Source organism: Heteronotia binoei, chromosome 3 (genome assembly GCF_032191835.1).
Source record: "Heteronotia binoei isolate CCM8104 ecotype False Entrance Well chromosome 3, APGP_CSIRO_Hbin_v1, whole genome shotgun sequence".
Lineage (NCBI taxonomy): Eukaryota > Metazoa > Chordata > Lepidosauria > Squamata > Gekkonidae > Heteronotia > Heteronotia binoei.
The window spans coordinates 92,691,013-92,706,054 of record NC_083225.1 but is presented as its reverse complement, the minus strand read 5'-3'; the positions used below and the strand labels follow the sequence as shown (position 1 = coordinate 92,706,054).

Below are 15,042 nucleotides of genomic sequence, written 5' to 3'. Positions count from 1 at the left end.
TGCCCATTCCCCATAGGGCTCAGGGCAGAGTACAACATATGATAAAAAAATAAAATACAATAAAAACATTCTATATGACTACTCCTGGTTCCAGTGTGCAGGTATCTGTATGATGCACCTGGAAGGTTTCTAGTAGAGAATAACTACATAGTGTATAGACTACAATTTTTAAAGTTGTTCAAAATATGGATTGCGCCAGTTGTTTGAAGGACCTTTTTCTAATGCCAGCCACAAAGAAGATATGATGCCAGCATGGAAATTCATAGTTGGGGCAATTCATTGCTGAGCAGTTTTCAAACATTATTTTATTTTTATTTACTTGTTGCATTTATATCCCAATCTTTTCATTTGTGGAATTCAAGATAGTTTACATAGAACTCTGAGGAGGTCTCCTATTGATCTAGACACTGACTACAGTAGACCTAGACCTGCTGAGATGCACAAGGTGACTCTGTCGCCTGCCCTGGGTAATGCTGTCTCCATGAGGGAACATGTCCTGCAGTTTTTCATTTTGAGACCATCATCATGTGAGAATCCACCCACAGGACAGGAATTATACCTGCAGGCTTGATACACAGTTTCCATTCAATTCAGTGAAGGACAAATACAAACACAAGTGTATGCACAGAGAATTGGTTGGATCCTGATTACTCTTCCATTTGTGCAATCTGCATTTCTGCTTGCCTGAAAGGCATGGATTTCTGCCAACTGCCCCTTCCCACTGCAAACCCCCATGTTGTAGGCCCAGGCCATCTTGAGGGTCCCCCTGCACTTCAAGAGCACAAGCTGCAGCAGGAGGAGAGTTCTGCTCCACAAGTGCATGCAATGGTTTGGCAAAAGAATATTGAGAAACCACAGTCAGTGCTCTTCTTCTTTCAAAGCTTTCCATCTACTCTGCTTTCTTTTCCTTTCTTCATTCACCCACACAAAGCCAACAAATTAAATCGCACGTATTACAAAAACTGTTGCTTTTTGTCCTGGTGCTAGTGCCACCGCTGGAGCCGTTCTACTTGACTTGCAGGATGTATTATATGGGAAGAGGAGGAGGGAGATCTGCTATTATATTAAGAGCAAATGAAAATGAATTAAACAATGTTAAATTCCCTGGACTTTCCTAAGCATCAGCTTGTGTGCAGATCAAACAAATCGGCTGTGAAATGTTCCTGCTGCAATGATATGTACATAAAAATTATTCTGTATTGCATTCTTGACTGTGCAAATATGAGAGAGAGAGAGACTGACTGACTGACTGACTGACTCACATATTTGGATTGATTAAGCTTTCATTGCACACAAAATGCAATCTTTTGCAAACATGTTGCCTAATGAGAGGAGCATTTACAGAGCTAATTTCAAACTCAGCTTTTGGTTACTTAATATTTAAAGAATCACAATACATTTTAACCTGGTCTACAAGTGCAACAGAATGCTGAAGTGATAGAATAGATTATGCTTCTTCATGGGTACAAATGAGGGATGACACTTTTGATCTCCCTCCCACAGTTAAAAAAACAACACCTCCCTGAAACAAAAAAGAACAAAGATCGTAGCCTAGCTTACGTTGCTAGTTTTCTACTTCCAGAGAGTCTTGGGTACATAACAGAGCACTCAAAACTGATTTTCCCTACCTGTAGTCTGATGCAAAAAGACCATTCTACCACATTTTAGGGCAGACCAGGTCTAAATAAAGAGAACAGAAATTACCTTTCCCTTGGGAATTTCTGAATATGTAGCTATGATTTCCACAGCTTTCTGCTGGATATTAGAAAATGCTATGTCTCTGTCTCATATACAGGGATGTTTTCAAGCAAGTAAAGGAAGTTTGCCTCCACATAGTATAGTACTATATATGAACATTTGCAGTGGCTTTGCCTAGTGCTTTGATCTACTCCTGTTCCAAGGGAAACTCTGATAAGCAGCAGATCAACTGAATATTGTAGCATACTCACAATAGCTATGGTAATTGTTTATATGATCTCCTAAAATCCTGGTGCTTTGTAAAGATATGTGATGCCAACAAGCACCTGCCTTTCCAGATGCAGGTTGCTGACCAAAAGACCCACTGAGTCACTAGGTAACTCCACTGTTCTCAGCCTTTTGAAATTCTGCACTATTACTGAAATGAGATCCTCCAGGCTTCTCCATGGTAACCCCCCTGTTGTCTCACTTTGTTGACAGTGGAAGGATTGAAAGTAGCTGAGATTGAAAAGTGCAAGAGTGATATTAAAAAGATGAGGGACGAAATGGCAGCAAGGAACAGCAGGTAAGTTCTGGCTTTTTCTGTCCTTGGGGAAAGTCACAAGAAAAATGTTTGGATTTAAACAATTCTAGTTTTTGATGCTAAGCATATTAAATCAGAATTAAATCCCATTCCATTCAATGGGTTTTACTCCCATTCAGTGAAGTTTACTCCCTCATAAGGGTGCGACCTAATAAATTAATTTATTTGTAATTTTTAACATTCTGACATTTTAAAACATAAGGTTACAAGCAGCCTATTGTATGGACAAAAGATTTGCTTTAAGAATATATGGCAACTTAATAGTTAAAACATTTTATTCTAAATGACGGGAAAAATAACTCTCAAAGAGAGATTAACATCTTGGTTTCTTTCTGTTTACCCATCCGGTAATAAAAAAAAATCTGGCCCTAGTTTCATGCACAGAACAAAAAAATTTCTTCTGCCAAGAAAAACATTTGTTTGGTAAGAGACTCTTATTTTAAATAGACCTCAGATATGAAATGTAATCACAGAGAATATCGCCATATACAAATAGTAGCACCTCTACTTGTACTATGAGAGACTATGCATATTTTACCCAAAAATGAGGTGTTTCCTTTTTCAGAGGGAAGACACCAATCTACTAATGTGCTATATTACTAAACCTGAAGTTGTAATTAAAGCAACAGCCAAAGCGATCAGATTTATGCTATGGTAGGCTGCATAAACATATACGGGGTGGCCAACAGTAGCTCTCCAGATGTTTTTTGCCTACAACTCCCATTAGCCCCAGCCAACATGGCCAATGGCTGGGGCTGATGGGAGTTGTAGGCAAAAAACATCTGGAAAGCTACCACTGGCCACCCCTGGAGGCTTTTCTGCTACTGAATTTCCTCATTAGGACAAGGACACCATCAGCTAAGACATAATTAGAGCTGCCAGTGAGAGAAGTTGAAAACTCTTTGGAAGCTTCCTAAAGAGGGGTTTTCTTAAGGTCAAGCATGTCTACACTGCACTTGCAGTTCATATTAGAGTTGACAAGACGGGGATGGGGGAAAGGTCGGAGGCTATAGAAAGGCAATGGAGTAAGAGATGTGTTGTAATGCAGGAGTAAGTAAGGTGAAACTAAGTGGCTCAGGAAAAGTCTTTTGCTGAAGAAGGTTTTTTTCCTCTTGCACAAAATGTTAAGCTGTATGTTCTGAATTAGTGGATCAGAGTATATATAACTGGTTATTTTAAGTACGGTAGCTATACAAAGATAACCAAGCTGCCAAGATACCAAGTGGCATTTCATTTTGGTACTGACTCTGCTGATTAATTTGCAGTCACACTCAGCTCTGTTATCGCCATTCAAAAATTAAATAAACTAAAGCGCAGAGCTTCCCTTTTAGAACATTTCTCTTCCTCTGTTAAAAACAAATGTAGACATCCATACAATTAGTGAGACAATTAAGATTCCCCATTAAACTCTTGTTCACAGCAAAGAAACCTATTCTAACTTTTTCTACAATGAGAAAGCTGGTGTGGAATCTTCCTTCAGTTCTGCTTTAACAATGCACAGGGCACAATACCTCCCAAAACTAGGAATAAACCTACAACTATATAATCTACTGAGCCTGTAGAGTTTTTTTTTTACCAACCTCAACACTGGATACTGTGTGCAACCCATGAAATAACTTGTGTTTTTGTGACTGAATTTTCCCCTTCGTTTCCGGGGAAACCACTGAAGCCTATTTCCCATGGCACGTCTTTACACCCACGTACACCTCTTTCTTCCATTTCATAAAGATCAATGTAAAATACCTTTTATTCCCCATTTGATTTGAGCAAAGAGCCCAAACTTAAAACAATACAACTTCTAAAACTTGCATAACATTCCACCCACTACCATCTCCAGCTTCAACAGATGGCTCTTGTATTGACAGCCAAGCCAGAGACTCCACAGCACAGAACACACAGTCAACATACTCAAGGATTGCTGTGAGTCATTCATTAATTCCCTTGCATGAATAGGAAAAGCTACACCTTGTATGTGTGGTCTTTGATCCCACAAAAGACCTCCTCAGAATGTATTGAGTGCAATTACAAGTAGCTTCTGGTTTCTCAGGCAACTCTTGCTCCATAGTTTGAAGCCTAGAGCAGTGTTTCCCAGTGGGATTCAACAGTGGGTCACAAAGCCTCTGAAAGTGGGTCAGATCAGTCCTCCTTAATGGGAGTTCCAGCCCTTGGCATCCGTCTCTTTCTTTCCTCCTTGCCAGCTTCTCACATTCTCCTCTCCTCCTCCCTCTTTGTGTCAATAGTGACTACTAGTAACTTCATGGAGGTAGCAGTAGGAAGGGGGAGAGATGGGAGTCATGGTAAAACCAGGGGAAGGTAGAAAGAGGCATGTGTGTGCGTAGACTCTGTCAGTGCTGCTCATTGTCCTCTTATCCAGGCCCCTGCAGTGCCTCTCTGCTCTCTACCTGCTGTGCAAGATGTATTGCATTGAACCCCTTGCCACCACCCTAGAATCACAGAGTTGGAAGGAACCTCCAGGGTCATCAAGTTCAACCCCTGCACAATGAAGGAAATTCACAAATGCCTCCCCACCCCACATACCACCAGTGGCCCCCTCCTTCATGCCCAGAAAATGGCAAAAAAAAACCCTTCCAGGATCCCTGTCCAAACTGGCCTGGAGAAAATTGCTTCCTGACCCCAAATGGTGATCGGCATTTTCCTGGGTTTTAAAAAAGGACCATGAGAAGACTAATTTATCATTAAATGTCTCAATAGTGATTATATCAGCTTACATTTTTTGTATGAAATGTTATCAAATTTGGGTCTCAGTGAGAAAGGCAGATTATAAATACAGTAATTAATTAATTAATTAATTAATCTATCTATCTATTATGAGGTTTTGAACCAGTTAATATACTGGAACATAAACTTTTTCTTGTGATAATCCACTATTATCAAATTCCTGACTCTGTGAAGAAGAACAACATTGGATTTATATTCCGCCCTCCATTCAAGAGTCTCAGAATGGCTCACAATCTGCTTTATCTTCCTCCCCCACAACAGACACCCTGTGAGGTGGGTGGGGCTGAGAGGACTCTTACAGCAGCTGCCCTTTCAAAGACAACCTCTGCCAGAGCTATGGCTAACCCAAGGCCATTCCATCCAGCAGTTGCAAGTGGAGGAGTGGGGAATCAAACCCCGTTCTCCCAGATAAGAGTCCGCACACTTAACCACTACACCAAATTGGCTCCTACACCAAATTGAAGCCATTATCCTCTATAGTTTCTTCTAGTAACCACAATGCTGAAAAAGCAAATTATCTAAGAGGCAAGTTGAGATGCAGTTTTTAAAAATTCCAGGATGAGTGCTGGATTGCATCATCAAAAATTGCAAGTTCTAACTGATGCTTTTTGAAATCATTGTGGATCCTGCAAAGAAGTTCTATGCACACTACATGTCTCTGCTGTAGAGCATGCTTCCACTTGTGCTGGCCCTTCTGCTTGTATACGATTAATGTTTTTCAGTTATCCCTTGTGCAAATGGAAATGCTAGCACAGGAGGAGAAAATGCTCTTCATGGCATAAACTATTTAGTGTGTAAGGAACATGTTCATAGTATCCAAACCACTGATATCTGAAAGTTTGATTGTGCAGTCAGAATGCAGGTTTCATAATTTTTTTTTTTTTTCGCATGGAAGGAAATTGCATGAAGCCATTTTGTACATTCCTGTATATGAAAAGAACTGGCTGTCATGAGCAACTGACTGGTGTGATCACCATAACATTGTAAGAGGTGCCTTCCAATTTCTCCTGAGTGACAAAAAAACTACACACAATTTTTTTAACCACAATCTTATGCAGATCCCATCCCGTCAATATTACAGTGATTACATGAACAGACATTTGATGCAATCAGGCCTCTGTCCTCACACACATATACACTGGCTCTCAGTTTATCCATACATTGTTAAAGTATATGATGCATACAAAGCAGTACAAATTGGTGTTTAAACTCTTTTGATTATATTTAAGGCTGTTTTCTGTAACTGCTATGTGCTACAGAAAAAGGAAGATTTCTGAATTTTCTACCATGTCTTCTCTCTGTGTTTTGAATATATTTGTGTATATGAAAATGCCTGGGAAATCAACAGGAGTTGCAGTTGGCTTGAGTCCTAAAAGCTTGTTTACAAATAGACAAATACTCTTTAGACCTTTTATTACAGAGGCATTATGATTGGTTGATGCTGAAGAGGTGGCTAAATTTTGCTGTAGGTTATGAGTTGGAGCTTAAGATATGGGCAACTTTATCTAGATGGTTTTCCATAGCTTCTGATATGATAGTCTTCTGAAAAACTGCAGGCATTTATTGTTTTACTATCTAGATCTGATAACAGTTTTGTTTATTGGACTTATATTCAATGACATATTTTGTCTTTATTCTAAAGGATTTTTTTCTTTGGCAAATGGAGCATCTGGGATTATTTTGTCAAGGAGGATAATGATATGGGGACTGCAGAAAACTTGGCCTTCGTCCCCTTCCTTTCTTGTTGTAGGCCTCTTAGTCTTTGATAAAGCAGCCCCAGAGATGCTGCATTTGCAAAAGAAAAAGGTCGCAGGAAATGTAGCTGAGCCCTTAGTGATACTTATCAAGTGATCGATATATTCACTTGCACTTTCAAAAATATAAAGTTGTATAAATACTGAGGATTGATTTTCGCTTTTTATATAGGACCAACTGTCCCTGTAAATATAGCTTTCTGGATGAAAACAAGAAGCTGATACCCAGAAGGGATGTACCATCCTACCCCAAGGTACAATAAGAAGCATCTTCTTTTCAGAGAATCCTTTTATAGAGCAGATCATCACATCGCTATGAAATGAAGAGCATTTATTAATGAATTGCTTTCAACCTGATTACTATCCAAAGAGTTTGTCTGAAGACATTCTACCTACAAAATAATAAGTGACAAGCAGTAGCATTCTTTTATTGTCTTTGGTGGGTCCTATTCTACTGTTTATGCTTTTGCTGTTCTAGTGACAGATATATTGACATCTGCTCCTCAGTTAATTGTGAAAGAAAAATTCCCATTTAGCTGAATGGGATATACTTTAAACTAAAGCACACTTGGTGGGAAGCCTTAAATGCCTAGACTCAATACTATGGACTATTGTGACTAAAGGTCAAACTGAACAAAGACAGGAAAATCCATTATCCAGAACATTCTGCAGGAATCCATACTATGTTATCAATGCTTCCTCTAACCCAGGGGTGTTGAACTCACTTGTTATGAGGGCCAGATCTGACATAAATGAGACCTTGCTGGGCCAGGCCATGTCAGATTGGGCTGAGCCATGTTGGGCCGGGCCATGTGTGTACCTATTTAAGATTAGGTAGCAGAGATATAAATTTTATGAAGGACACAGACAAACACAAAGATTCTTTTTTTAAAAAAAAAACTTAAAACATGCTTAAAATGTTAGCACTCATTGGTCTTAAAGATGCTTTCTTTGCATTTCTTCCATGGGATCCAGGGAACTGGGCAAAGGAAGCTCTGGCTCTTTCCTTCCTTCCCCAGAGGATTGAGAGAGCCTGGCAAAGCAAGCTATTCCTCCCCCCTTCCTCTCCAAGGAAGGAGCCTCAACCAATGGAGAAAATAGAGGTTTTGCTCTGCAGCTCCTGTGCAATTGAGCAAGCCTTGCAAAGCAAGCTGTGATGCAGAAGGAAGCAAGAGAGAAGGAGAAGGAAGCAGATGACAGCCAGTTACTCGGGGGGGGGATAGGAGCCCCCGGGGGCCTGATTCTGCCCCCAAACTGCATGTTTGACAACCCTACTCTAACCTGTGGAGTCTTATGAGCAAAAATTCTACTTCATGAGCTATTGGCTTTATAGTTGTGAGATACTGCATAAATTAGTTTGCTTTGGGGGCATTTGTCCTGAGCTAAGACAAAAATGTGTGAGCTGGAGGCTAAAAAACTGTGAGCTAGCTCAAACTAACTCAGCTTAGAGGGAGCACTGTATGTTATGTGTATGCAGGGGAGGTTAAATGTTTCCACTTGTACCAGTTCCCTTCACTGAGACAAATGAGTATTTGTATGAGATGAGTTATGACAGATATTCAGCATTGATTTATATGTAAATATTCTATGCCACCTTGCTTCTCAAAATTAGGAAGCGATTTTGAGAAACAGACCAAAACCCTATATTCTGGTTCAACTAAAATTTAAATGCATAGATAAAAAGGTAATACTAAAGTCTAACCACTAGTGTTACAGGGAAGTTTTTTTAATGATGGTTAATAACTACAAAGGGAAACAGAAAATATGGAGAACATGTACTAGTTGAATCTCAAGGCATGCTTTCCCTTCCTTTAGACATCATACAAAACTAAGAATCACACACAAACAAAGTTCAATCTAATATTCACCCACCTGAGAACATATATTGAAGATGAAGAAGATATTGGATTTATATCCCGCCCTATACTCTGAATCTCAGAGTCTCAGAGTGGTTATAATCTCCTTTACCTCCCCGCCCCCCACACAACAGACACCCTGTGAGGTGGGTGGGGCTGAGATAGCTCTTGCAACAGCTGCCCTTTCAAGGACAACTCCTACATGAGCTATGGCTGATCCAAGTCCATTCCAGCAGCTGCAAGTGGAGGAGTGGGGAATCAAACCCGGTTCTCCCAGATAAGAGTCTACACACTTAACCACTATGCCAGACTGGCTCTCCTTGCTCCATATCACCTCATACAACAAATAAAGGCACCACTAACTGACATAAGCACATGGGGCACTTCACAGTCCTTGAGGATCAAATCCAGAAAGAGCTCAGTGATACAGCCTGTCTCTAGTGCCAAAACTCAGGTCCTGGAAATATGTGAGTGATTAGAAAGACAATAGTATCTTTGAGCATGTGTAGCATGCTTTCTACTCACTAATGAATAATCACCTCAAGCCAGGTGGGCCTGGAGGAAGTGCTTTCAGGTCAAGGCTATGAGTTTCCCATTTTAAAACACACACACTGCAACCAATACCCCCCACTCCCCAAAAAAGCAATTGCTTGTATGTGTATGGGGAAAACACAGAAACACAGGGCTATTATGGATATCAAATAAGAACCTAAGTGAGACTAAAGGAAAGAAGAGACTTTACAGGAAATAGTACTGCTGACACTAATATCAAGGGGGTGGGGCAAAAATGAGAAATGGAGGTTCAAAGAGAGTGGGGGAAATGGCACAGAGAAGGGGTGGCAGACCATTCCCATGCACCCAGATGGCCATGCCTAGGACGATTAAAGCAGGTAAGAAATGATGTATTAGGTCAAGGCAACTTTTCTGTATTCACCCTGCTGCCTCAGGCAGGCCTAAGTGGCCCTGTTCAGCCCCTACTGTTGTGCCCTATGGACAGCTATGGCTGGAGAGCTATACCTTTCACTCTCCCCCCGCTTTAAAAAAATACAGTTAAAATATAAAAAAATACTTCAGTTCATGTAAGCATGCAGTAATATATGAAATCCTGGCAAATATTAATGTTTGAAATTGGCCTGTGTAATAGGAAGCTAATTTTTAAAACCCATTTGTTCTAATACAGTTTTTTCAAGGAGCCAAGAACTCACCCACTTCTTCAACAATTTCAAAAACAAGTCTCAGATCTGAAAGGTGTGAAGTTAAAAAGGAAATGGATTATCTGACTATCAGCAAATAAATAAAATGTCAATCAAAATATTGCTTTTTTAAATCTTACTTTTTGAAGATAATGCAGATCTAGGTGTTACTCTATGTTGAATCCAGCTAAAATGTTTAAAAGAGCAAAGTAGCTTTGCTACAAAGGAAAGCAGTGCATTTAGGGGAGGGACAGTGGCTCAGTGGTAGATCATCTGCTTGGTAATCAGAAGGTCCCAGGTTCAATCCCTGGCATCTCCAACTAAAAAGGGTCCAGGCAAATAGGCGTGAAAAACCTCAGCTTGAGACCCTGGAGAACCGCTGCCAGTCTGAGTAGACAATACTGACTTCGATGGATTGAGGGTCTGATTCAGTATAAGGCAGCTTCATATGTTCATCCTGATTGTGTCTCTTCTCAGTTGATCAGAAAATACAAGACTGGGAAATACGAAACATTGAATCCCATACATGTCAACCATCCCAGTGACATTATCCCATAGCCTGCTGGGAGGTGGGAGTAGGCTTTCTTACTAAGTGTTTGGCAGTATTATGCCTACATCATTATTATTATTTTTAAAACTGAAAGCAAAAATATGAGTCAATTACATAGCCCAAATGGTCACAAAGTAGAAATTTGTTTTATCTTAGGTCTAGAATGCCAGATTGCTATAGTGGGAGTCCTCCCAGCATCCCAACTCTTTGTGCACCGACACCTAAATTACCAATGGGAAAAAATGGAAGGGATGTAGCATGTGCTGGTGTTGGTCTGGTGTGCTAACCACTTCTGGTAAAAACAAAACAAAACCAGAAGTGATGTCTTTAGATGCTCTAGCATTTACAGAAACTCTGCAGAAAAACCACACATCTTTGTAAGTGCTAGAGCATCTAAAGACATCACTTCTTTCTTCCCCCTGGAAGGGACATCAGCACATTGCAGAATGCCAACACACCAAGCTCTGACCCCCCCCTCCCCTGGGGTTAGCAGCTCCAGCCTGGTAGCTCTATGGTTCTCTCTCTCACACACACACAAAATCTCCACCTTCTTGTCTTTAGTGAGGGTGGGGGAGCAATGGGCAACTGCCTCAGAGGGCCAGTGGTGGTCAGGAGCAAGCATAATCAAGCTCTAACTCTGCTGGAGCCTCAAGGCCCACTTGACTCAGACCCTTCATTGACAGCAGTAATGGATGTCAGTTCACCAATTGTTCTTTCTCACACTATCACCAGTGTTCAGGGAAGGATAGGGTGAGCTAATACCCACTGTTTGTGGAGCTGAGGCAAGTGACCGCTACAGCATTGGCTTGTGGAACCAAAGGGCCAGTCAGCTAAGCCTGGTCCAGAGCCGTTTTGTCTTTCCAATCAGGTCCTGGTCCTTATCAACAACCTTTTTTTTCAACTTTCCAGTCCTTTCTGATAACAGTGTGGAAAGCAGGCTATCACCCCCTGTGGTAGCTCAATAGAATGCATTCCTGGTTTATTGTATCAAGACAGCATCTTGTATTGCAGGGCCTTCTGACTTCACTTTATAATGATGTCTCCCCACTCAAACCCATGATGCTGTCAATGTGAGAATTTCCAATTTCTTGGAAGTGACTGTAGTTACTTGATAGCAAGGAAGATGTTCTCTGCATGTCAGCGATACCATTAGTACTTCCAGGGATTATCCCTGGCATTTTAATAAGTATGTTCTAAACCTTGGTGAGTTCTAGTTCTAACAGAGAAGAACTTGAGCTGAATGTGGTATATGCCCAAATGTCTGACCTTGAAACAAAGATACACTTATGTTGTTAACAGCAGTTAATAATGATGATGATTTGCTTTCTCTACAGTACATGCTTTCTCAGGAGACAATTGAAGCTCTCAGGAAACCGACTTTTGATGTCTGGCTATGGGAGCCCAATGAGGTAATGGTGCGGTGTGTAAGAAAAATCTTAACACTGACTGTGGCTGTTATTCTGTGGGCCTATTCCAGAACATTTGAGAACTGGTGCCCACAAGTGAATGCCATGGCAACTGGTTTGAAAAGCTGTAGATGAATATTAGCTCTTTTTCAAAGAAAAAGAGAGTCTTCAAGAGGAGCCATGCTAGTGAGGCTTCTGTAAATGAATGTAGCTTGCAGAATGAGGATGAGGATCAGGCAGTGCCCTGTAGATAGCCATCTATTGTGCTTTTGTTCAAAAGCAATTCCATGTTCAAAGTAAATAAAGGGACATTCAGACAATAGATACTCAAAGTGCCTGTGGCAGGAGCCTAATCAAGTGCCTTTACCTCTTAATCTGCAGTAAATGACAATGCAGCAACAGAGGCATTTTTCACTTTAATATTCAATTTCCTTTGAAGTTTTAAAGCATAGCTGGGTTTCAGAATAGCTTTTTACCTATTTTCAGCAGAGTGGCAAGCTTTATTTCATATTCTTCTGCTTTTGTTTCTCTTTTCTCTTGCTAATGATTTACATAAACAGTTAATTTCAGGAAGCCATATTGTATAGGTACACAGTGGCTACACACACAAGTATGCCCACTTTCAACACATTTTTAAAGCTTGTTAGATTAATGGAGATGTTTGTGAAATGTTTATCCGATGACACTAGTTCTAAGGAACACAGTTTCCTAGCATGTTTTTTTTAATGGACTGCTCTCTATGAACTCATCCCTCAAAATAGTTGGCAAATGGTAACTGCAAATAGCTGAGGAAAGCGAAAGGCAAAGGTGAAAAGGAAAGATTCACCCAACTGAATGCAGATTTCCAGATAACAGCAAGGAGAGTTAAGGAGGCCTTCCTGAAGGAACAATGCAAAGCAATAGAGGAAAATAATAGAATGGGAAGGACAAGAGATCTCTACAAGATAATTGGAGAAATCAAGGGAACGTTTCATGCAAAGATGGCCATGATAAAGGACAACAATGGTAAGGACCTAACAGAAGCAGAAGAGATCAGAAAGAGGTGGCAAGAATACACAGAAGAATTATACAAGAAGGATTTCAATGTCCTGGACAACCATGACAGTGAAATCAATGACCTTGAGCCAGACATCCTGGAGTGTGAAGTCAAATAGGCTTTAGAAAGCATTACTAACAAAGCGAGCGGAGATGATGGTATCCCAGTTGAGCTATTCAAAGTCCTAAAAGATGATGCTGTTAAAGTGATGCACACATTATGTCAACAAATTTGGAAAACACAGCAGTGGCCACAGGATTGGAAAAGATCAGTTTATATTCCAATTCCAAAGAAGGGTAATGCCAAGGAATGTTCAAACTATCTCACCATTGCACTCATTTCACATGCCAGCAAGATCATGTTAAAGATCCTACAAGCTAGGCTTCAGCAGTATGTTGATCGGGAACTACCAGAAGTTCAAGCTGGGTTTCGGAGAGGTAGAGGAACTAGAGATCAAATTGCCATCGTTTGATGGATAATGGAGAAAGCACGGGAGTATCAGAAAAATGTCTATTTCTGCTTCATTGACTATGCTAAAGCCTTTGATTGTGTGTATCACAACAAATTGTGGCAAGTTCTTAAAGAGATGGGAGTACCAGACCACCTCACATGTCTCCGGAGAAACCTGTATAAGGGTCAAGAAGCAACTGTCAGAACGGGATATGGAACAACTGATTGGTTTAGAATAGGAAAAAGAGTTCGACAAGGATGTATATTGTCACCCTGCTTATTTAATTTATATGCAGAGTACATCATGTGGAATGCTGGCCTGGATGAAGCACAAGTCGGAATTAAGATTGCCGGGAAAAACATCAACAACCTCAGATACGCAGATGACACTACTCTAATGGCAGAAAGTGAGGAGGACCTAAAGAACCTCTTGTTGAGGGTGAAAGAGGAGAGCACAAAAGTAGGCTTGAAACTCAACATCAAAAAAACTAAGATCATGGCATCTGGTCCCATCATACCTTGGCAAATAGAAGGGGAATGCATGGAAGTAGTGACAGACTTCACATTTCTGGGATCCAAGATCACGACAGAAATGTGACTGTAGCCATGAAATTAAGACGTTTGCTCCTTGGGAGGACAGCTATAGCGAACCTGGGCAGTATAATAAAAAGTAGAAACATCACCCTGCCAACAAAAGTCCTTATAGTCAAAGCGATGGTATTCCCAGTAGTAATGTATGGCTATGAGAGCTGGACCATAAGGAAGGCCGAGCGCAGAAGAATAGATGCATTTGAGATGTGGTTCTGGAGAAGACTCTTGAGAGTCCCTTGGACTGCAAGAAGATCAAATCAGTCAGTCCTAAGGGAAATCAACCTAGACTGTTCACTGGAAGATCAGATGCTGAAGCTGAAACTCAAATACTTTGGCCACCAAATGAGAAGGGAGCACTCGCTGGAGAAGATCCTGACGCTAGGAAAGACAGAAGGCAAAAGAAGAAGGGGACGGCAAAAGATGAGATGACTGGACAATGTTACTGGTGTAACAAATGCGAATTTGAGCAGACTTCGGAGGATGGTGGAAGACAGGAGGGCCTGGCATAACTGTCCATGGGGTCACAAAGTCGGACTTGACTGTGCAACTGAACAACAACTGCAAATGGATTTTTGAATGTAATGGAAACATGTTTCTATAGATTGCCTCACCCATGGTACTGAGAGCAATCACATCATTAAATACACACTGGCTAGTAGCTCACCATATGTAGCCTTACATTCAGAAGCATCAGGGCTTTTTTTGTAGAAAAACTCCAGCAGGAACCACACCATTGTTTGGACATCACCATTGTTTGGCACTTACTGTGAGGGGTCCTTCTTCTTAGAAGAAAGGAGGATATCTTGGGTGTTTCCTACAATCCAATCAGGGAGACTGGACTCAAAACTTCCTCTTCCTGTGTGATGTGGAAACTCTCCTTTCTCGGTTCAGGAAACTCCGAGAAGCAGTTCCACAACTCTGAATAGAACTTCCAAAACATAACTGAAAGAAACAGGAAACTGTAACATGTAAACACCAATCACCAAAGAATGGTAGTTAAGAACCAGTTGCACGATAACATACAGAATAAAAACAGAATAGAAACAGATAGCAGGATACAGGGCGATAGCAGGAGGGCAAGATGTCCACCTTTCCTTTAAGGAGAAGGACCTCTCACAGTAAGTGCCAAGGGTCATTCTCCCTTAGAGACAGAGGACATCTTGGGTGCTTCCAGAACAGTAAATTA

General features: G+C 40.8%; 1 protein-coding gene across 4 annotated transcripts in view; it reads left to right on the top strand.

Annotated features, from left to right (window-relative positions):
- Window positions 1-15,042, top strand: part of PDE9A (phosphodiesterase 9A) — an 82,412-nt gene that overhangs the window by 42,339 nt on the left and 25,031 nt on the right. For all 4 annotated transcript variants that reach the window (XM_060234214.1, XM_060234213.1, XM_060234216.1 and 1 more), the window contains 3 exons: window positions 2,179-2,263; window positions 6,947-7,028; window positions 11,708-11,782. In XM_060234214.1, coding sequence (XP_060090197.1) covers window positions 2,179-2,263; window positions 6,947-7,028; window positions 11,708-11,782 — 242 coding nt within the window. The remainder of the gene's footprint in view (window positions 1-2,178; window positions 2,264-6,946; window positions 7,029-11,707; window positions 11,783-15,042) is intronic.